Here is a 21,030-nt window from a genome sequence, read left to right on the forward strand (position 1 = left end):
TTTTGAAACCTTTCTGAAAAAGCTATGTGGCTTTTTGTACCTTCAGAAAAATCCAAGCAATATTCTTGGTCAGAAAACACTGATTAATGTAGAAAATGAATCAACTCACTGATAAGACACTAAAAAGAAAGGTGTACCAAAATAATCTCATTTTGAGTCTTGGTTATTTCACTGAGCTAACACATACTGTGTGTTTTCAGTACCAGTTAAACCTTGTGTCTGTGTGTGTACTATTGGTCAGATAATGTTGTTATTCTGGAAGAATTCATGACATACAAAGACAAATGCTTGCCCCTAGCACATTCTCAGCTTCAACTGCTACAGACTGTCACTGAAAAAAATGTATAGGTCAGTCTGAGCCATGTCAAGTTAACTATGGAAGTAGCAAATCTACACCACAAACTGTGCTAGCACTTTCTTTTCAGGTCTAACTCCAAAATAGGTACAGCCTGGAAGCCACTACCCCAATATGTGAAAAGTGGTGGAACTTGGCTACCAGGAAGGTGTGGTTGTACAGTACGTTCTCATGGCCCATACCAGGTTCCCACGGAGAGCTGCACAGTCAGCCCTGCAGCATTCACAACAGTGCATTGACAAGATTCCGATGCAGCTCAGCACCCATGTGTCTGATGTGCATACTGTGGAGCCTGCTGGGAGGTAACTGAGTATCCCACGCTGCTCTTCAGCTGGGATGTGCTTGGTCCAGGGTTGGGATATAGGCAGCATGTGTGTTGGAACGCTGATAGTCTGAGGCCATGAAAAGTCCACCTGAGGTACTGGTAGGAGGAACAAGCCTCACTTTCTTCTGTGTGTCTTGATTCCTGGGTGGCCAGTTCCATTCGTGTGGTTATTGCCCCTGCTGCTGGTGGTGGTTCCTTTTGTCTCCTTTGTCATCAGGTTCTTCTTCCATTAAAAATTCTGATTTGGGGTAAGGGATTTGATAACCGGCAAAAATGTCTGATGTAGGAAGTGGGTCTTCTAAGAAATGGGGAATTTGTTCTGAGGTAATTCACTTTATTGGGTCCATGGTAAGAAACTTCTAAAGCAAGTGGAATGCTTTACTATCTGGTTTAACTTTGTGTTATTCCATATATTTGATAAGGCTGCAGTTTAGTATACTTATTTCTTCTGAAATATTTCATTAATGTTGAATGTTCAGGCATCTTTTTTACATCTTCCCAATCTTTATTTGCAGGAAATCCCATTACATTGAGTATTCTGTCCAGCCAGTCATGGTGACAAGGATTGCTAGTTTTGATGTCCTCTTGTCAACGGTGAAATACTGGTTTTGACATTAGTAATTCTTCAAACATACACCCTATAGCCCAAATATCAATAGCTTTGGTATAATGCCTTACTCAAAGAAGTAATTCAGGAGCTCAGGTACCAGAATGTAACAATCACTGGATCCAAATCTGCTAATGTAAGCTAGTACAATTCTTTAAAATGTTTTGCATTATCCATTTATAATCCATTTTATTAGACCAAAAACACACTTATGTTTCTTTTCAAGGCAGCCTTTCTCTACCATGTGTGAGGCTTCCATGGGACCAGCCCTAGAAGTTTCTTAAAGGACCTATAAAACATGCCCTTAAATCGTTCTGAGTTCTTACAATTTCCCACATTACTTCAGGTGAGTTTTGCTAAACTTCCCGCCACTACATACCAAGCATCATTTTTTCCTCTAGCTTCCCATACTATTTTCCTCACCATCCTTCAACCCTCCCTAACAGTTTCCTTGAGGCCTGCCAAGTTCCCCCTGCCACTCAGACCCAAAGCCAAAGTCACACATCTTAAGCTTTCATTGCTGTAGCACCTCACTCCAGTACCAAATTCTGTTCCAGTAATCTGGAACACATCAGCCCAAAGCCTAATGGATTATTTTGCTCATAATTCTGCAATTTGAGCAGGGCTAAACTGAGATGGTTTACTCTGTTCCACATTGCTCAACTGGGGCTGGAGGATGCAGTCCTAAGTGGTTCACTCACCTGGTGACAAGTTGCTACTAGTTGTCAGCTAGGAGTGCAGCCAAGGCTGTATGCAAGACCCCAGTTTATCACCGTGTGGGCCTCTTAATGGGGCAGCTTAGAATTTCTCACTGTATGATGGCTGGATGTCAAGAACAAGTATTCCAAGGGACAGAAAGTATTAATAAAAGCTGCAGTTCCTTAAGACTGAAAGAGGCTGGAAATGGTTACATCATCATTTCCACTGCATTCTATTGGTCAAGCGATCACAGAGCCACCCCAGAGTCAAGTGGACCAAAGAACCACATGAATGGAACTGGCCACCCAGGGAATCAAGACAGCAGTCACACACAGGGACCCCCATTGAAGAAAGTGAGGCTTGTTCCTCCTACCACTACAGCAGGTGGACTTTTCATGGCCTCAGACTATCAGCATTCCCATATCCCATGCCTATATCCCAACCCTGGACCAAATAATTTGTAGTCATCTTTAATCTGTCCCATCAATGAAGCTATTAGCTGATTGCTTATTGCTATCATAATTTCATATCTATCCACTCCCATTTTATTATTCCCAATGATGCAAGAGTCTTAGGTATCATTGTGCTAGAAGACACACCAGAACTCCAGGCATCCACTCACAGCTGTCAACACTGTACATCCCTGAACCAGGTTTGTGGTCCTCACCCTGAGATTACTGAAATACCTCTCTGGGCTGTGGCATCAGTAACTTTGGCCTTTCCCATCCTCTAGCCCAAGCCTAAATTGTCTTCCTTAGCTGCGAACCTGCATGGCTGGGGAGATGAAATAACATTATTGACTTGGCCAGGCTGTGTTTTCAACTAGAAGGATCTCCTCCTAATAGCTTTTCTAACTTTCCAAATTTTATCCTCAATACCTACTCTGACCTACTTGCTCCAAGGTACAAGAGTACCTTTTCTCCCAGGAGGGAGACTCTTGCACCATTGACTCTTGCACCAGAAGTCAATGAGTTAATAGTGACGTAGACAGAGGGAGAAAATGGAGCATGAGAGTATAATACCTTGGCGCATTGTGGTAAGGTACCACTGGTATCATTTGTTCCTCTATTCCAAGGGCTGGGATGACTGATATTAAAGGCAAATAGAGAATTTGTCTTAGGAAAGTGTTTTTGGAACCCGCTGCTTTGGACTAACTTTGCTCGAGGGAGATTGATGCCAAATGTCTGAATATAGCATCTCTTTAGGCAGATTCGTGGGCATCACTTGAGTGCATACCATCTGAAGGTCTGTTGTGAATTTCATCAGCCTTGTGACCAATTATGTTTGTGACTGAGTGTCAGTCACCTAGATCTCCAAGTCCTGCAGGCTTGGGATCATCCTGCTTGTATTTTTTTTTTTTTTTTTTTTTCCTTTTTTGAGACACTGTCTCACTCTGTCACCAGGCTGGAGTGCAGTGGCACGATCTTGGCTCATTGCAACCTCTGCCTCCCAGGTTCAAGCGATTCTCCTGCCTCAGCCTCCTGAGTAGCCAGGACTACAAGCACGCACCACCACGCCCAGCTAATTTTTGTATTTTTAGTAGAGACAGGGTTTCACCATGTTGGCCAGAACAGTCTTGATCTCTTGACCTTGTGATCTGCCCACCTCAATCTCTCAAAGTGCTGGGATTACAGGCATGAGCCACCAGGCCCAGCCCCTGTTTGTAATTTTTAAGTAGAATTTACTTGAACCCCCATCCAACATACGGTGGAAAACCCAGTTTGCTCCACCCTATTTCCTAACACCTGAGGAGTACCTCTTGTGTCACTAATTTCTTTTCTCTCCTGACTTCTCTCTCATGGCTCACATATTTCAATTGTGTCCTGTGTTGGTGCCAAACTGACCCAGAACTCCCCCAACACACACACACACACAAAACACTATCACAAAACATTTGTATCAGTCCAGTAATTCCTCAAACCTGGCTTTAGAAACACCTGGAGGACATGCTGATGCCAAGCCTGCTCCCTGGATATTTCAGTGTCAGCTATGCCTGAGAACCTGTCAACTAGCCCAGTGCTTCTCAAATGCCAGCGTGTGTGAGAATCACCTGGGGAGCTTGTTAAAATGCAGGTTCTGTTTCTGGGCCCTGGGTGGGGCTTTAGATTCTGCATCTCTAACAAGTTCTCAAGTGATGCTGATGCCGCTGATCCCCAGACCACACTTTGACTAGCAAGGAGCTAGCAGATATGAGGGATGGCATGGGCCCAGCAAACAGTTACAACCAGACATCAGACACATCAGTGACACCGCATCAGGAACTTCTCAGAGGCCATTCTGCTCCCTCAGTTCCAGCTCCAGGGCCCCCTCTCACTTCTCATTTCCCTCGACTTCTACCTATTCCCAGGCCCTTGTCTTTCTAGGGATGCCATGGCCACTATATATATATATTTATTTATTTATTTAATTTATTTTTGAGAGAGGATCTCTTTCTGTCACCTGGGCTGGAGTGCAGTGGCACAGTCATGGCTCACTATAGCATTACCCTCCTGGGCTCAAGTGATCCTCCTACCTCAGCCTGCCAGGTAGCTGGGACTACGGGTACATGCCACCACATGAGATTAATTTTTTTTTTTTTTTTTTTCTGTAGAGGTCTTATTGTTTCCCAGGCTGATCTCAAACACCTGGCCTCAAGCAGTCCTCCCACTTCAGCCTTCCAAAGCACTAGGATTACAGATATGAGTCACTACACCCTGCTAGGCTGCCGTGTCTTTATCGGGCAGCTCAATCTAGTTCTCTCTGTCTCCAAACTTATCCTGGTCCCACTCTAAGAGCTGTCTTGCCACACCTAAATGCCCATCGAAAGGATTTGCCGACCCCAAGGCAGTACTGTGCCCAAGGAATGCTACCTCTAGCTTCTAAAGCAGAGGTTCCCAAACTCTCTCAGTTCATGGTATCTTTAGTGTGCCAGGAATTTCCTCACAGAGTACTTTAAGCCAAAAGAAACACCTGACAGTTCTGTTTCTCCCTCTCTCTCTCTCTTTTTTTTTTTTTTTTTTTTTTTTTTTGAGTCTCACTCTGTCACCCAGGCTGGAGTGCAGTGGCACGATTTTGGCTCACTGCAACCTCCGCCTCCCGGGTTCAAGCAATTCTCCTGCCTCAGTCTCCTGAATAGCTGGGATTACAGGTGCATGCCACCATGCCCGGCTAATTTTTGTGTTTTTAGTAGAGACAGGATTTCACTATGTTGGTCAGGCTGGTCTCGAACTCCTGACCTCGTGTTCCGCCCACCTCAGCCTCCCAAAGTGCTGGGATTATAGGCATGATCCTCCACGCCTGGCCAGTTCTGCTTCTTAAGTAATTGTGTTGAAACAATGTAATGGCAATGGTTTTCATGGGCCTGACAGATGTCACTGTGTTTTCCTCAAAATATTTAAATATCCCATGACACCTTATGAGTGTGTTGAGGTGCCCCTACAGTCCACACTTTGGGAACCACGGTTCAAAACTAATAGATGGTATATATGTCACCTCCAAATGCCCTAGCAAGGTAACAGAAACCCATCCATAGTGATGATTGTATGTAATGCAAATGGCGGACTGAATCTGATGGGAGAGGGGGGCATTTCAGAGAGGTGCTGTCCCACTCTTAACACCAGCTGGATCTGGCACAAACAGGCCAACATTACTCTCTGTTGTAGCCAAAAGAGTCGCTTTCTAGATTCATCTCCCAGTGGAAGTTCCAAAGGGTTCTGGGATTAGAATAGTATACGAGAGAAAGTAAGGGCAGAAAGATAGTTTGTCTCTTGGTAAAAAACTTGTAAACATGACTCATCTAATATCCGAAAATCTAGGAGGAAAGCTTAACTATTATCAGATTGCTGTGACACCTGATGGTGCAAACTGTTTCCAGTTAGGAGTCCAACCCTATGATACAGTGATTCTCAACCTTGGCCGCACAATAAAATCACCTGGAGAGTTTTCAAAAAATACAAATGGCTGGGCTCCCACCCAGACCAGTTAGTTGAGTCAGTCTCCGAAGGCAAGATCCAGAGATCTATCTTTATTTTTTATTTATTTATTTATTTAAGACAGGATCTTGCTCTGTCACCCAGGCTGGAGTGCAGTGGCACAATCTCGGGTCACTGTAGCCTCAGCTTCCTGGGCTCAATCCTCCCATCTCAGCCTCTTAAGTAGTGGGGACTACGAGCGTGCACCACACCCAGGTAATTTTTTTTTTCTTTGTAGAGACAGGGTCTCACCATGTTGCCCAGGCTGGTCTCAAACTCTCAAACTCCTGGGCTCAAGAGATCCTCCTGCCTCAGCCTCTAAAGTGCTAGGATTACAGGTGTAAGCCACTGCACCCAGTCTAAAAGTTTTAAAATTTGACGAGGTCCAATTTACCTATATTTTGTTGTTCTTGCTTATGCTTTTATTATCATCTAAGAATCAACCACCAAATCCAAGGTCATAAACATATATGCTTGTTTTCTTCTAGGAATATTATAGTTTTAGCTCTTACATTTAAGTGCTTGAGTCATTTTGAGTTAATTTCTGTGTATGGTGTGAGATAAGGGCCCAGTTGCATTCCTTCACATGTGGTTATCTAGCACCATTTGTTGAAAATGTGATTCTTCCCCTCATTGAATGGTCTTGGCACCTTTGCTGAAAATCAGTTGATCATAGATGTATGAGATTATTTCTGGACTCTCAATTCTATTCCATGTATTTACATCTCTCCTTATGAGGTAGGGAGTGGGACTTGACCCTGGAGGCAAGACTGGGACAATGGACCAAATTGAGGACTAACTGAAACAGGGCTTGGGTAGAAGGAGCTTTTCATAAGACATACCCACCAGTTCCCCATGTCAGTTTACTATTCCCATGGCAACACCAGGACATTAACCCCCCTTCCACGGCAATGACTCGATGACCGAAAAGTTATTATCAATTCCCTAGAAATTTCTGCATAAATTGCCCCTTAATCTGCATGTGTTAAAAATGGATATAAATGACTGCAAAACTGCCCTGACTTCAGGAGTTTGAGACCAACCTGGCCAACACAGTGAAATCTCGTCTCCACCAAAAATACAAAAAATTAGCTAGGCATGGTGGTGTAGTTACTGTTAAAGCCCCACACTAGGCCCTTTGAAAAATATGGAGTGTGTCAGAAATTAATCCTATACAATGATGTGACAACTGCAATACAAGATACTGCAGTATAGCTAACCTCACCAAAGCACAGGCAGGGGCAGCTCAAAGAGGATAATGTCACTTCCAGCAAGGGATTGAGGGAGGCCTTTAGGGAGGAAGTGGCATATAAGCCAGATTTACAGGATAGGGAGGATATAGAGAGTAGATGACAGAGAAGAGAGTGAAAGCTGGGAATCCCAGCTAAAGGTATCAGTTTTATGGAATGAGTAGGGGACAATACTGCATGTGTTTATGTTTATGTATGTATATAATTACATAGTATAATTGCTAATTGACAAAGTAATCTATCACATTTTACATTACCAGATTTTGCATCTGTTGTTCTAAATAGACTCAGTCATCAGCCCTGTGTGTGGGCTCTTACCCACCCCCATGCACACCTGAGCTCAGACACTGATGGATGGATCATCTGCCTATCAGAGGTGGCGACAGGGACAAGTTCTCAATTTAGAGTTCCTCCTTCTAGGCACAGCTAACGCAGCTGAATGCCTAATTCCACCCATATTCAGGTGAATCCATGGCCACAGCTGCAGCATGTCCTGCCCACTAAGAAAGCCTCCACAAGAGGAGGCACATCCCCTCTGACTGTCCCTAAGCTCCTGCCATCTTCACCCCAGGAAGCTTCTGCTTCTGGGTGCTTCCTGCCTTGCCATAGTCATCCCCACCCTTGCACTGTCCTCACCATTGGTACAGCTGATGCCCGAGGCAACAGAGATCCATGACACCCTGGGCATTGCTGACGGCCTGGGCTCCCCAGTGAGAAGGCACAGAAAAGAGGGTTATCAATACCGCTACTAATAATGATAATGAACTTTCAGTTGATATTATCAACACTGCTACTACAAATGATAATAATGAACTTTCACTGAATCCCTCTTTACTCCTCCTGTCAACCCTGTGTAAAATAGGTTTTATTATTCTCCCATTTTACTGGTGGGTGAAATGAGGTTGGAAATTTACTAACTTGTTCAGCTTTCAAAGACACCTACATGTTCCTGGCCATGTCTACGCCTCGTGATCACACCAGGGGAGGCAGGAAATCAAGGCTTTGTTGTCCAACTCTGTAGGAGAAGATTTAATCATCATGGGTGAAGAGCGGGAGAAAGAAATTGCAAGCCATAAGAGCTAGAAGGCACTCCAAGCACCATTGTCCAAGGGTTAGGTGTGGCCAGGATGCAGTGCAGAGTTTTCCTGGTTAAAGACTGCTTCCTCTCAAAGGATCTCAACCTCACTGGCTCCTGCTCACTGTACCCACCTGAAAGGGGCAAGCTTGCTGGGTGCTTCCTTCCAAAGCTTCACTTCCTTCTGCTTTTGTAGAAGGGGTTGTTGTATTATACTGTTGCTACAATGTCAATGTGGATAAGTATGAAAAACAAAACACCTAATGGAAACGATACATACAGTATGTACTAAACATTTTTAAGGCATACTTATAAACTTCTTAGAACACACAGAACAAAATTATATGCTCTTCATAAATATCTACATATAAATATAAGAGCAACATCTGTTCATTTTCTCCTCTTATGTTTATATGTAGATTTCCTAGTTGGATACACCCCCGGTCATGCCTGGGCACTGCTTCTCCATCTACAATTGGGGTTGGCCTGACTGATATCTGTCTCCCCGGAGGTTATGGTCTGCACCTGGGTCTGCTCAGCCTTTCACCCTCATTGCCTGACACAGAGTAAACTGCAGAGGGCTCAGCAGTCTAGCCCACACTGTCCCACTGCATGTAAATAAGCCTCTCCCAGCTGCTGTCTTCACTGGGTGCCTCACTGCTGGGGACAGTGCACAGCCACCAGATGTGCCACACAATGGAATTTTTCCATGGTTCAGACCAATATCATCTGGAGTAGGACATCTCCTATCATATGTGTTTAAGCCTAGACTGAAAGCTAGTACAGCGGGCTGCCAATGTCCAGTCACCCAGTGTGGACTAGTCACCCAGAAATGGCTCTCAGGCTGAAAAACATGTTACCATTTTCTAATGAAATGTATGGGGAGGAGGCAGTGTTTCTTCAAAGGGTGAACAAGAAAGAACCGCTTGCATCAGAATTACTTGGGAGGTTTTTTTTTTTTTTAAGGCAGCTAAATCCCTGAGCTACATCCCAAAACAGTTAAACAAGAATCTCAGGATGTACAATCTCTCTTTTTAGGAAGCTCCCTCAAGTGAGTCTTATAGCACAGTAGTGTTTTAGCACCTCAGGGGCAGTGCAAAGAACTCTGGACTAGGAGTCACAACACCTGAAAGTCTGCCACTGAAAAGCCACATGACTGTTACTTGATGTCTCTACGTCTGTTTCCTCACCTACAAAATGGGCACACAAATTCTCCCTCAATTGGTGATTGTCAATCACCCAATGCATGTGTAAATTCCCTCACGGACCAGAAATCACCAGGACCATGACAATGTACTGAACAGTCCCCTCTGCTGTCCCTGCCCCCTTGGTGCAACTGACCTCTGATCCTGTCCTGAGCCCCTGCATGGAGCCTCTCTGATAAAGCACCTTCTGCCAGGGACTGCGGGCAAGGAACAAGGGGGTGTCCAGAGGCTCCAAGTCTCCTGATTAGTTGTACTTTAGAATGCATTTTGCTATGGAAAATTGCCAAGGAAAGGTGGGCTAAGTAAAAAATAACGATGATAACATGTTTTTGCAGTAAAATATTGAGTAGGCTTTTGGGTGAAAGGCTGAAACCCCAACTATCATGCATTTCAGCCCTCTGGTGGAAACTGTGCTTCAGGCTCTAAATTTCAGGCTCTAGACTGATTCAGGGATGAATGTTTGGAAGCTGAAGACAATCTGTGGTCTCTTCTCCTGTAGAGCAGGAGTCAGCACTTTTCATAGAGTGCCAGATTCTATATATCCTGCCACATGCTCTGTTGTTACAGTACAAAGAAGGCCATAGACAGCATGGCTGTGTTGGCAAATACACAAAACAGGCAGCAAGCTGTATTTGGCCTTTAGGCTGCAGTTTGCCAACCCCTGCACTAACACAAGGAGCTTAAAGGTGGCGGTGGTGGTGTGCTGGAGTTAACTTTTATCAGCTTGCAATAGCCAATTGTTAATATCTCTTCCAAACTCTGTGTCTGTGCCTTCGTGTTGGTAGTTTGAAATTGGCCATATTTGGAGTAGTTATGCCATGGAAATTGGCAAAAGCTGTATACCCACCTTCACCAGCCCCCTGAGAACCAGCTGATCACATCACTAGGCATGTGTCCACCAGAATGAGATTGAGGGCTGGGGTTGGTTGAGCTAGACAGTGCATGGGAATGTGGGAGAAAATATTAGATGTCAGTTCCTATTTTATTTAGTCCTTGTAAATTTTTAAATTCTGTGTAAGTTTCATAATGTACCAATGCCCACATTTCAAGACATGTTCTAGACTTTGTTTAATTGATTAGGATAATTGGGATCCAAAAAATGTTTGGAGTCTACCACTCCTAAAGCTATTTATTATATCCTATGCTGGATAGCTCATTCACGAACAGAGTGCTGAGTGAATAAGGTCTTCTCTTTCTACTCCCAAGACAGCCTTCCTCTTGTCCCCACCTGCCTCACTCGGCCCCAGGACCTCGGATGGGGTAAGAGGAGTGACCAGCTGTGAAAGGAGCCTCTGGTTGGAATGTTTCCTGTGGGAGTTTCTGCCACAGATTAAATGTCCTGAGATCACCTTTTGAGAGACATTAAATTTCATGAGATGAACAGTTATCACGTTGGGTATTATGAGTTGAATTATGTCTCCCAAAAAGATATGTTGAGGTCCTACCCCCTAGTAGCTGTAAATGTGACCTTACTCGGAAATAAGGTCTTTACAGATACAGATCAACTTAAGATGAAGTCATTCGAGTGAGCCCTAATTCAGTATGACTCTGTCCTTATAGGACAATCTGGACACAGAAACACAAGAGAGAAGACAGCCATGTGAAGATGGGGGCAGAGACTAGAGTTTTGCTGCCACCAGCCGAGGAACTCTGGAGCTACCACAAACTGAAGGGAGGCTTGGAACAGATTCTCTCTCAGAGCTCTCACAATGAACCAACACCTGGAGTTCAGACTTTGGCCTCCTGAGCCAGGAGACAATAAATTTCTGTTGTTTTAAGCCACCCAGTTTATGGTTCTTTATGGGAGCCCTAACAAACCAACACTTTGGGATTCTCAGGTGAAAGGCATAAGGGCCAAAACTTTTTCACTAAACATAAAGATCCATGATTATAATTATAGTTAGGAAAATGAAATTCAAAACCACCTGAGTTTATTTATACACTTTTTCCAAAATGCATCTACTTTGCAGGCGAAGTCATATTACTATAGAAATAAGGAGAAGACCATCATTTAAATAGAAGCATTCCTTTCCTTTCTCCCTCCCTCTCTTTTTTTTTTTTTTTTTTTTTTTTTTTTTTTTTTTTTTTTTTCCTTTCTTCATTTATAAAAATCTTAGGGAGTTCCTACAAGTGCCAAGCGCTGCAGTGGGTTCTTGGCATACATCACAGAGCAAAGCACTTGTGGGACTTACATGCTAGTGGGAGACACAAACAATAAATGTAAGAAGCAAACTATATAGCGTGTTACAGTGAGAACAATAAGACTGGGTAAAGGGGAGTCGGTAGTGCTGGGGTGAGAAAAGTTTCCAGCATTCAATGGCATAGCACACACATATGTGATCACCACAACCATGCCTTTCATGAAGTCAACAGTACACAGGGCCTTGTGCTTCAGTAAGGTGTTGATGCGTTTGCTACCTTGGTGGAACCTCACAGGAAGCATGAGTGACCCATGCCAGAGTGACTCGCTATATGTCACCAGGTTGGAAGGGGATGGAGCAGGACCAAGCCCAGGCTGTCTGTGTCTCCATTTGACCTGCATGTTCAGCCTCCTCAAGGCCATGGTCAGTAAGCCCCATCTTCTTTCTGCTAGTCTGTAAGGGAACCAGAGTCCTCACTGCCATGAGACAGCCCTGGCTCAGTGACTAATTTGAATAGCTGTGTCTTTGTCGTGAAAATAGTTTTGTGATATTATGAAGAAGAGATGCCTTCCTCTCCAAAGTATCGGTGTCACCTGGCCACATTTTTTTCTTTTATATACATACGTAATATTTCACATATTTATGGCATACATGCAAGTATTCATTACATGCACTGAATGTGTAATGATCAAGGTAGAATGTTTGGAGTATTCATCGCCTTGAATATTTACCATTTTTCTGTGTTGGGAACATCTACTAAATATACTATGTACTTTTTTGTCACTGGGCTGGTGTTGATCACCATCATCATCAGGATCAGAAACAGAAGCAGCTGACCTTGTCAGAGCTTCCCATGGGTGTCATCTCACTTGAGCCTCCGTGCCTGGGGTGCTGTCCCTACTCCTCCTTTATGGCTAAGCTTTGTCTGCCTGCCCACCACCAACATGCCTCTCTCCTGGGATTAGCTCTCCAGCTCTGCTTTGAGGAACATCACTGGCCTCATTGGATACAGTCTTGTAGAGAGTGTTGATCAAGGTGTGCTGCCCTTCACTGACCAAGGAGTTCATACATGACTCAAACTAGGGCAGTCACATGATTTGTTTGGAATCTCAATCTTTTGCTAACTGACAAAAAACATGATTGGCTCTTACCCATCTGAGTGATGGGACCAGTGTTTTCTGGCTTCTGTCATTTTTGGCCTGCCAGAAATCCCTGACTTGCTCTTCAGCATGTCTTTCCATTTTGAAAGTTACTTCACATGATAGGCAGAATAATGGCATCCCAAAAACGTGCACATTCTAATCCCCACATCCTGTGAATATGTTACCTTACACAGCAAAAGGGACTTTGCATCTGTGATTAAAGTTAAGCTTCTTTGAGATGTGAGAGTATCCTGCATATTGAGGTGGGCCTGGTGTAAATTGCAAGCGTTATTATATGTGAAAGAAGAAGTCAGGAGGGTCAGAGTAAAGCAGTGTGAGAAAAACCCAAGCAGCGAAGATGGGAGTGGGCCACTAGCCAAGGAACGCAGGTGGCCTCTGGAAGCTGGAAGAGGCAAGGAAATTGACTCTCCCCTAGAGCCCCCCCGAAGCATTGCAATCCTGCTGATTCTTTTATTTTGGCCCAGTGAGACACATTCCAGACTGACCTCCATAATTGTAAGATAATACATTGCATTGTTTAAACCACAAAGTTGGTGGTAATTTGTTACAGCAGCACTAAGAAATGAATATACCCAATATCCTTCTAGAAAGCTCCTTTCATAGTATACTTTTTGCTTAAATAAGCTAGAAGTGATTATTATTGCTTGTAACTGAAGAGCTAAAAGTAATAAACTAATTTCCAGGCCTCCGTCCCCTGTATCCACCCCCTCATTCTGTTTCCAGGCCCTGATTTCTGTTCGACCAACCTTCCTCTCCCCCATTATGAGGATCTGAGCCCTGCTTAGTGATAGGACCATGCCCTGTTGACAGGCCTCAAAGATACTAACTGGCTGCTCACCTGGTCTCCTGGCTATCATCTGACCCAGATTCCTTGTCTCTGTGTCTTTTTCACAGGTCAGGTCACCCTGCTCCTTATCTGGGACCCAACTACCCGTTTTCCATTATCACTTGGCTGGATCGTGACTTGCTGTTACATTTCTTTCTTGCACGCTGTACCCTAGACACAGACTCAGCCACTTCTGCCCCAGGATCAATGCCCTCAGAACTTACCAAACCCCAGTAGAAGGACTAATTCTAGAGCACAGCATGCACCCAGCTGCTCCTTCCTGCTGCAAGTATCCCACTCAGACTGGCCACATCATAGCATATGACACACACGTGGATGTCTGATGGTTCAGGGTAGCAGTACACAAGCAGAAGCTGGTCTCTTTCCAACCCAGAACTTTGTAATTAAACAAGCTTCTCTTGCTGTATCCTAAAAACACAAATCCTTAAAGTATGAATGAGAAATGAAACCCACTGACATAAAGGTTAGTGAGCACATTTTGTGTTTTTATGTAATTAGTTCAAATTAGCAAGGAAGGCATTTGATGGGGCAGTTTCCTAATCGCTGACCTCACTGGGGCTCATTTCAGCTTTGCAAACTGGTTGAAATGAAAATTCAATGTGTTTCCTGTTCTCAAATTTATCTGTCACTCCAACAGGTTCATTACAATTGCAGGAGGTGCAGATGAACCATCCGGGGTGAGCTGCCGACTCCAGCATGTTCCGGGAGCCAACCTGAGCCCTATAAAAGATGAAGGGCCGGCGTGCTGATTCCTTTAGGGCAGCCAGCTTCATCAGTTTCTTCTTCTGTGAGGTAAAAGGGATTAATTAGACAGTGCAGGCTTTGAGAGGGAGAAAAACCCAGCACATGTGCTCATCCTCCAGGCCTTTACACAGGAGAGGAAGAGAAGAGAGAAGGCAGATGGTCCTTGGGGAAGATGATGTGTCAGCCTTGGTACTGGTATTTAAGGGATGAGAAGCAATCATGCCTTCTTTTCCATACCCTCTTGTCCCCCAAATTAAAAATACATTGAGACAGAGAGATGTAAGAGTCAGATGAACACCAACATCTCAGCTCTATAGTTTTTAAAGTTCGTTTAGAGAATATGGCCTAGATCCATATCCAGTTGAGCTTCCTAAGATTTCTCCCCTCAAGTGAAAGGATGCTCCATGCAGGACTAAATTTGCAGAGCAGGCACACTGCCCTCCGAGTGCTCCCTCACACCCTCCTGCCCTGCAGCAGCACGCCAGGGTCCTGACACAATTGTGCTGCTTGCCACATGGAGGGCCACAGCAGGAGGGGAGCACCACCCGCCCAGGGCCAGGGCCTGTGAGCCTAGGAGATGAGAAAGGGTGCTCAGTTCCTCGTTGTCTCCCCGCTGTGTGGAGTCCCTCCTTCCCTAGAAGGGGCAAGGAACCAGAGAAGAAGGTATGGTACTCTTCTGCCTGGTGCTTCCAGAAAGGTGGATGTCCCTGTGATATTGGCCAAGATAAGAATTTGCAGAAAAGCGAGAGGTATTGAGGATCTTGGTCTTTTACTTTGGAGTAGCCAAAGGCACAGGAAATTGAGCTAGAATTCTCACCTTCAACTGAAGGGATGGATGACTTTGTCCTTTATCTTTGTCACAGGAGAGACAAAACTCCCCTTTAGAGACCCCCAAGAGAATTGGACTTCCTTTCTCCGCAGAGGCTGAGCTCAAGGATGAGGCTAACGCAAAGAAGATCTCTGGAAAAAGACAATCAGAACATGTGTGGATTCTGAGAGCAGGGAAAGGTCCCTCCTGTCTGCTGGGGTTTCAGGCCTGGTGCGCAGCCCCTCTCCCCTTGACTCTGTGGCCCACATCTCCCTCCATCACACCAGTTTAAGCTTCCTCTTCTTCCAACCTAAGTGTCTGCCTCCATTTTTCCCGCCCTTCCAGAAAGACTCCTTTCAGATCTGGTCATCACTAGAGACCCTTCCTCTGATGCCCTAGTCCCTGGGGCCTCCCCTCCCCACTTCCACCACCTGCTGGAGATGGGGCATGGTATAGCACGGAGCTGAGCCCACCTGGAGGGAGGCCTTACCCCTGCTGGGTGGGGACAGAAAACACAGCCAAAACTGAGAGTCACCTGGGCGTATGTAGTTTTTATCTGGAACTGCTATGAGATTCCCAGAGTCCAGGACCAGTACTTTGTGATCCTGGTCGTGAATGCTGAATTTCTTCGGGTTTAAGTTCTTCACCTTTGGACCTAGATCAATATCACCAGATATCAACACTTCACATCGAAAATGACTCAGTCTTCTCTTCCCCACATCCAAGGGCCCCAGCCTCAGCTCACCACCCTGCCTGTGGGCTGAGACATCACAGCCACTGAATATTTCTTCCACTCCTGGGCTTTCTATCTTGCTGGGACAAGCAATTTAGCATTCTGTGCAAGCACATTGGTTCCAGATTTGGACAGATGGATTCAAATCCAAGCTCTGCTGTAGGACAGAGGACAAGTTACTAAATCCCTCCAAACCTCAATGTCCTCATCTGTGAAATGAGAGTAATAACAGCACCTACTTGAGAGAGGAGTTATGAGAACTAAAATGCTTACTCAAGTAAGTGGCACTTAGCCTGAGAGAAGAAAATGTCTTACATATAAAAAGGACTCTTTATAATCATTGTTTTTCTTAACTCTCTTTTTTGCACCCTCTTACTGGAGGCATCATTCCATCAGCAGTGCCTAGAGTGGGACAGATCCCTGCACTGGCCAGTCTAAGGGAGCGGTGATGGGTGAGTTGGGAGGGGTGGAGGCAGGAAGCCTCCAGGAGCGCAGCACGGTGCGAGGTTGGGCTTTAGCGGCTCCTTTGAAAAGCCACAAATCTTGCACCTGGCCCTGGAGGAAGAACTTCTAGCAGCAGGACCAGCCACAACAGTCCTCAGAGGGTTCTTAGGGCGTGGGCTCCTAGCAACTCATTTGGGTCAGGTCTGCCTAGAGTAGTGTCTTAAAAGGGAACCTTCCCTCCTGGCCTCAGATTGGACAGGTGACCCTCACCTCCACAAAGAGCTCAGCACTTGTTTGATAAAGGGCAGGGGCCCCCAGGCTGGGCCAGTGACTGTCAAGAATGGGTGGGTGGCTGGAAAATGGCAAATGTGACAATATGACAACACAGTAACCACCACACTATGCGAAGCTATAATATGGGTATCTGTGATAGGCAATTCTAATGTAGAGAATAATTCTAAGGTGCCATTCTCCCGCCATGCCATAAGCACATGGCCTCTGCCTGGGTTTCTCATTGTAGAATGTCCTCCTGGTCTCCTCGTGCCTAGAGAGAGGGGAGGACTCCTCCTGTAACACCGGCTCTCCTGCCACCTCCTCCCTGCAGCCCTCCTCAGCCCCCTCTGCACAGGCTGGCTTCCTCTCTGGTGCTGCAGCGCTCTGCACTCGTCAGTGATACCTGCACACAGGTATTGGCATCCTTGTCTCGCTGCCCTATAGCACTGTAAGCTCCCCAGGAGCAGGCTCCCTGTCTGACTCACCTGTGATCCTTCACCTCCCACCCTGTAGTGCCCCAAGCATCGTGGACACTCTCAGTGTCTATCGAAGAGATGGCTGGCCCCAGGCAAGATCCTAAGTAACTCCCCAGTGATACAGGGTCAGATGAGATCCATGGTTCTCACCCCTGCCTTCCATCAGAATCTCCTCGGGAGCTTTTCTGGGCCCACCCCAGACAGTCTGAGTTCATGGGGCAGGTGCAGGTTGACTGAGAGTCACTGAGCTAGCTGAACTCTAAGCCTTTCCATTGCCCACACTTTAATGTGCAAGAAATTACCTGCAAACTATGGTTCAGTAGGTGTGGGTGGTGCCAAGGCTCTGCCTTTCTGATGCGCTCCCAGAGCTGTCTGCCTTTCTGATGCACCGCCAGAGCTGTGGGTGCTGCTGGTTTGAGGCCACCCTTTGAGTGGCATGGCCTAAGGCTGTGGGGGTCTTCAGTCTCTTGACTATGATCAGAAGAGGCACCTGGAAGGTTCCCAGACACAAACTCTTCCTTGTCCTGTGCCTCTTAGCAGGTGACCATCACCGGCCCCTCCCCGGGCTCATCTTTCCCAGATTTATCTCCTGATGGGATTTGCTTCTGCAAAGGAAAGACTTCAACCCCATCCAGCACCCTTAGGTGTCCCCAGTCTACAATTCTCCCACCCTCTAAGAGGGCCCAATGGCGCCATCCCCCATCCCCACCTTTGCACCTCAGCCACCCCCATCACCTCACCCTGGGGCCTTACTTGTGTGAACAAAATTCATGGAGGTGAGGCTTGGGCCTGGTTCCAGGGGGCTTCCAGCCGGGTCTGCAGTCAGACACAGTGAGGTTAGCATATGCAATTGGGATTTTCCAAGGATTTAGGCATATCAAGGACCATTTAATTCCCTCTTCTGTGTATGTGCTGAGAAATACTAGAGCAGCATGATAGTAATGACATTAAATCATAGCTTCCCTCCTCAAAAACATAGAATAGAGATGAATTGGCTCAGGGGTTTGGTCTCTGGCATGCTACAGACCTCTCCCTTCACACCTCAGTAGACAGTCATTGGATCAAAAGCCTCCTCCTATTGCCCCCCATGGGCAACACCCAAATGCGTTCCTCATGGAGTACTCAGATGCCCTGTGCCTGGGTCATTTTTCCAACCCAGACTCAGAGAATTGCTTCTCATTGGAGGCTTCTCTTCCACCTGGGTAGGTTGGGAGGGAAGAGGTGCATTTTGAAGGATATGCAACCATCCAGTTGGCAAACAGGATGCTAAAGCCCCAAATCTGTAGGTGAGGACAATCCTTTTATCTGCCACCTTATGTGCCTGGACACTGAAGCAAAGCTTCCTTTTCCCTTCCAGAATTTCTCTTGTCTAGTTATTTGTCCAGGGAAGTTTGAAAGCTTACTTACTGTGCATGGTCCGCAGGAAACAGCTGGGTCTGTGCACAGCACCTAGTAAAGTCCTGCTCTAGGAATTACACTTTGGCCCTGAGGTGGATTTCTACAAGAACCTTACCTTCTGAGTAGCACTGGGGTTCATCTTTTTCTGAGTAACACTGGGGTTCATCTTTTTCTGAGTAGCACTGGGGTTCATCCTTTTCCCAGTCTTCAGAGCCCATTTTCACTCCTGAGTTCTCCCCCACAAAGGACATTTTCAACATTGAGTTATTACTCATCAGAAAATGGAATGAAGTCCAAGACCTAAGGAGATAGAAAGGGGACCAGCTATGGCATCTTCTGACCCCAGGACACCTTGCTGGATGTCCCTAGTGCTGAACAGACCGCTGGCCTTTCTCTCTAGTTAGAAATGCTCGCTGCAACCAGAAAGGCCCCAAGGGGCCAGACCATGCTCTCCTGTCTGTCACTCCTTCAAAGCAGAATTTTCCGAACTGTGAGTCACAGTGCTAACACACAGGGTGCAGTAGCATTTTTGTGGATCTCGGCATTTTATAAAAATAAAATAAAAAGTTAAAAGTGCATTGCTCTAGTCTTGGGGCTGGCACGCTATGGCCCTTAGCCAAATCTGGTCCCTGACCAGTTTTTTTAAATAAAGTTTTATTGAAATACAGCCATGCTCTTGTTTACATATTGTCTGTGGCTGCTCTGAGGCTACAATAGCATGGTTTAGTAGTTGAGAGATCATCTGGCCAGCAAAGCCTAAAGTACTTACCATCTGACACCTTCTATAAAAGTTTGCTGCATCTCTGCAGTAGCCTAATCTTTGCCTAACAAAAAGCAGTTGCTCTGCAACCTCTTTTCGTGAAAACCTAAGCCACTAAAGGTCCCAGGAGGCTCAGTCCCTAATATCTTAGGGTAGGATTGACTCACATGACTTTCTTCATTGGGAGGCGTTGGAGGAGATATATTTATATATACAAATTCTGCACACCCTATCTCAGTTGACAAAGAGCTTTCAACAACACCAGCCCAGGCCAACATAGGACAGAAGTGGAGCAAAAATTGGCACTTCCATCTTACAGATAAAAAATCTGAAGTTAAGTGACTTGTTCAGAATCATATCACTTCTAAGATTGCAGAGATAGGCAGTTTGTGTACAAACCCAATCCTTTGAGAATGGTTTAGGAGTGAGACAAAGGGAACAAAATTGTTCATGCAAAAAAAAAAAAAATGACAAGGAAGGGCTTCAGGACTCAACAATAAGCAGGCGCAAGTGGGTGGAGCTGATGGATCTTTAAGGACAGGGATATCTGCTATTTGATTTTGACCTGTTTGTGGTTTGGCAGTATCCCTGAATACATGAAGCACAACTGCCTTTGTCATGTTGGGGTAAATCAAAGGACGCAAAAAATTGGAGGCACTTGACTGAGAATTTGGCAGCCAGAACATCAGAGCAAGAAATGTCTGACAGAAATGTAGGTATCCAAAGACATAAAGATACTGTGGTGCTGCTGAAGGACAGAAGGATGTTTACAGGCTGGAGGACCTGGGGTCATCCCTGGGGGGTACTCATGAAATCGGCTGCCTGTATTAAGATAAATGCAGGGAGCTTTCACAGAACTCCCTAAAGAAGCAGTGCATCTGGACATCTGAAATCCATCTCTTTGCACTCAAAATCTGTTCCCAAGGACCAATATTTTCTAGACTCTGAAGTCAGTCTCCTGAGCCTTCAGAGAAGGGACTAGCAGCATTTCCAGGGTTTGTGGGTTTCCTAAGCTAGTGTCTGCCTGGCCCTCCAGCAATGCCCTACTTGTTGGTGGAAGCCCTCCTGGGAGAGAGCAGGCTGCTACTGGGGCTGAGAGCAAGGTGTTCTGGGCAGGTCTCCGAGATCATATTTAGAAATTCAGATGTGCTTCCAGTGGAGATAAAAAGCAAGGGTCGAGATGGCCAGATGCTACTCTACTTCCCCATCCATGCCTGTTGGTCTTGAAAGCGAGCACAGGAGGACCACCTACCTGGGCCAGGGATCCTCCTGGTCTGTGGCTCTGTCTTGGACTCCTGGAGCTCTGTTTGCCTTCAGTTCTCAGGATCCTTTACCTGAAGGAGCTAGGTCTAGAACTCATTTATAATCAACCGTTTGTGAGTGGCTATGCAAATACAACACAGTATTCCTTTAGCCAACAATAAATAGCATCCTTGGTTATTAGTCATCACTCATTTCCTGCTATTTTCCATGCCAAGGGTATAAACAAATTCCTGTGGGGGTAGTGCCACTCTGCTAAGGACTGTGCCACACCCATTCAACACATTTCAAGGCACTTGTGATAGATCAGGTGGCTTCCAGTCCAGTTCAATAACAGAGGTATAGAAAACAGAGAAGAGTGAAAGAAAGAGGGTACACAGGGTTTAGATCAGCCAATGAGCCTGGGAGGTTCAAGGAAGCCCTTGTTCTCATGATGGTTCTTTGCCCCAATCCCAGAGTTCATGCAAGTGGAGTCCCCATGTCCCAGAGAAAAATGTTCTCCTTTCATGTCCCCTTC

General features: G+C 45.6%; 1 protein-coding gene and 1 pseudogene across 2 annotated transcripts; both read right to left on the reverse strand.

Annotated features, from left to right (window-relative positions):
- Positions 1–611: 611 nt before the first annotated feature.
- LOC104672554 lies at positions 612–12,029 on the reverse strand (annotated as a pseudogene).
- A 2,052-nt stretch (positions 12,030–14,081) lies between these two features.
- IL37 (interleukin 37) lies at positions 14,082–20,626 on the reverse strand. Of its 2 annotated transcripts, none has more exons than XM_030921661.1 (6): positions 20,506–20,626; positions 18,609–18,793; positions 17,849–17,911; positions 15,705–15,824; positions 15,179–15,321; positions 14,082–14,402 (listed from the first exon to the last, which is right to left on the reverse strand). In XM_030921661.1, exons 2-6 carry the CDS (start codon positions 18,766–18,768, stop codon positions 14,154–14,156), a joined length of 735 nt encoding a protein of 244 aa, XP_030777521.1. In that variant the 5' UTR covers positions 18,769–18,793; positions 20,506–20,626; the 3' UTR covers positions 14,082–14,153. The 2 variants fall into 2 exon arrangements, with proteins under 2 accessions (XP_030777521.1, XP_030777520.1); XM_030921660.1 differs by having other exon boundaries at positions 14,095–14,402; positions 15,660–15,824.
- Positions 20,627–21,030: the final 404 nt, after the last annotated feature.

The sequence above is a fragment of the Rhinopithecus roxellana genome, chromosome 17 (assembly GCF_007565055.1).
Source record: "Rhinopithecus roxellana isolate Shanxi Qingling chromosome 17, ASM756505v1, whole genome shotgun sequence".
NCBI classification, from domain to species: Eukaryota; Metazoa; Chordata; class Mammalia; order Primates; family Cercopithecidae; genus Rhinopithecus; species Rhinopithecus roxellana.

Excerpts from the sequence above, each read along its gene's own strand:
- IL37 (XM_030921660.1), bottom strand. The coding sequence starts at position 18,768 with ATGAGTAATAACTCAATGTTGAAAATGTCCTTTGTGGGGGAGAACTCA. Across the intron at positions 15,322-15,659 it reads TCTGTCCCCACCCAGCAGGG|AGATCTTCTTTGCGTTAGCC; the intron begins GTAAGGCCTCCC and ends GTCTTTTTCCAG. Across the intron at positions 14,403-15,178 it reads ATCCATCCCTTCAGTTGAAG|AAGAAGAAACTGATGAAGCT; the intron begins GTGAGAATTCTA and ends TTTACCTCACAG.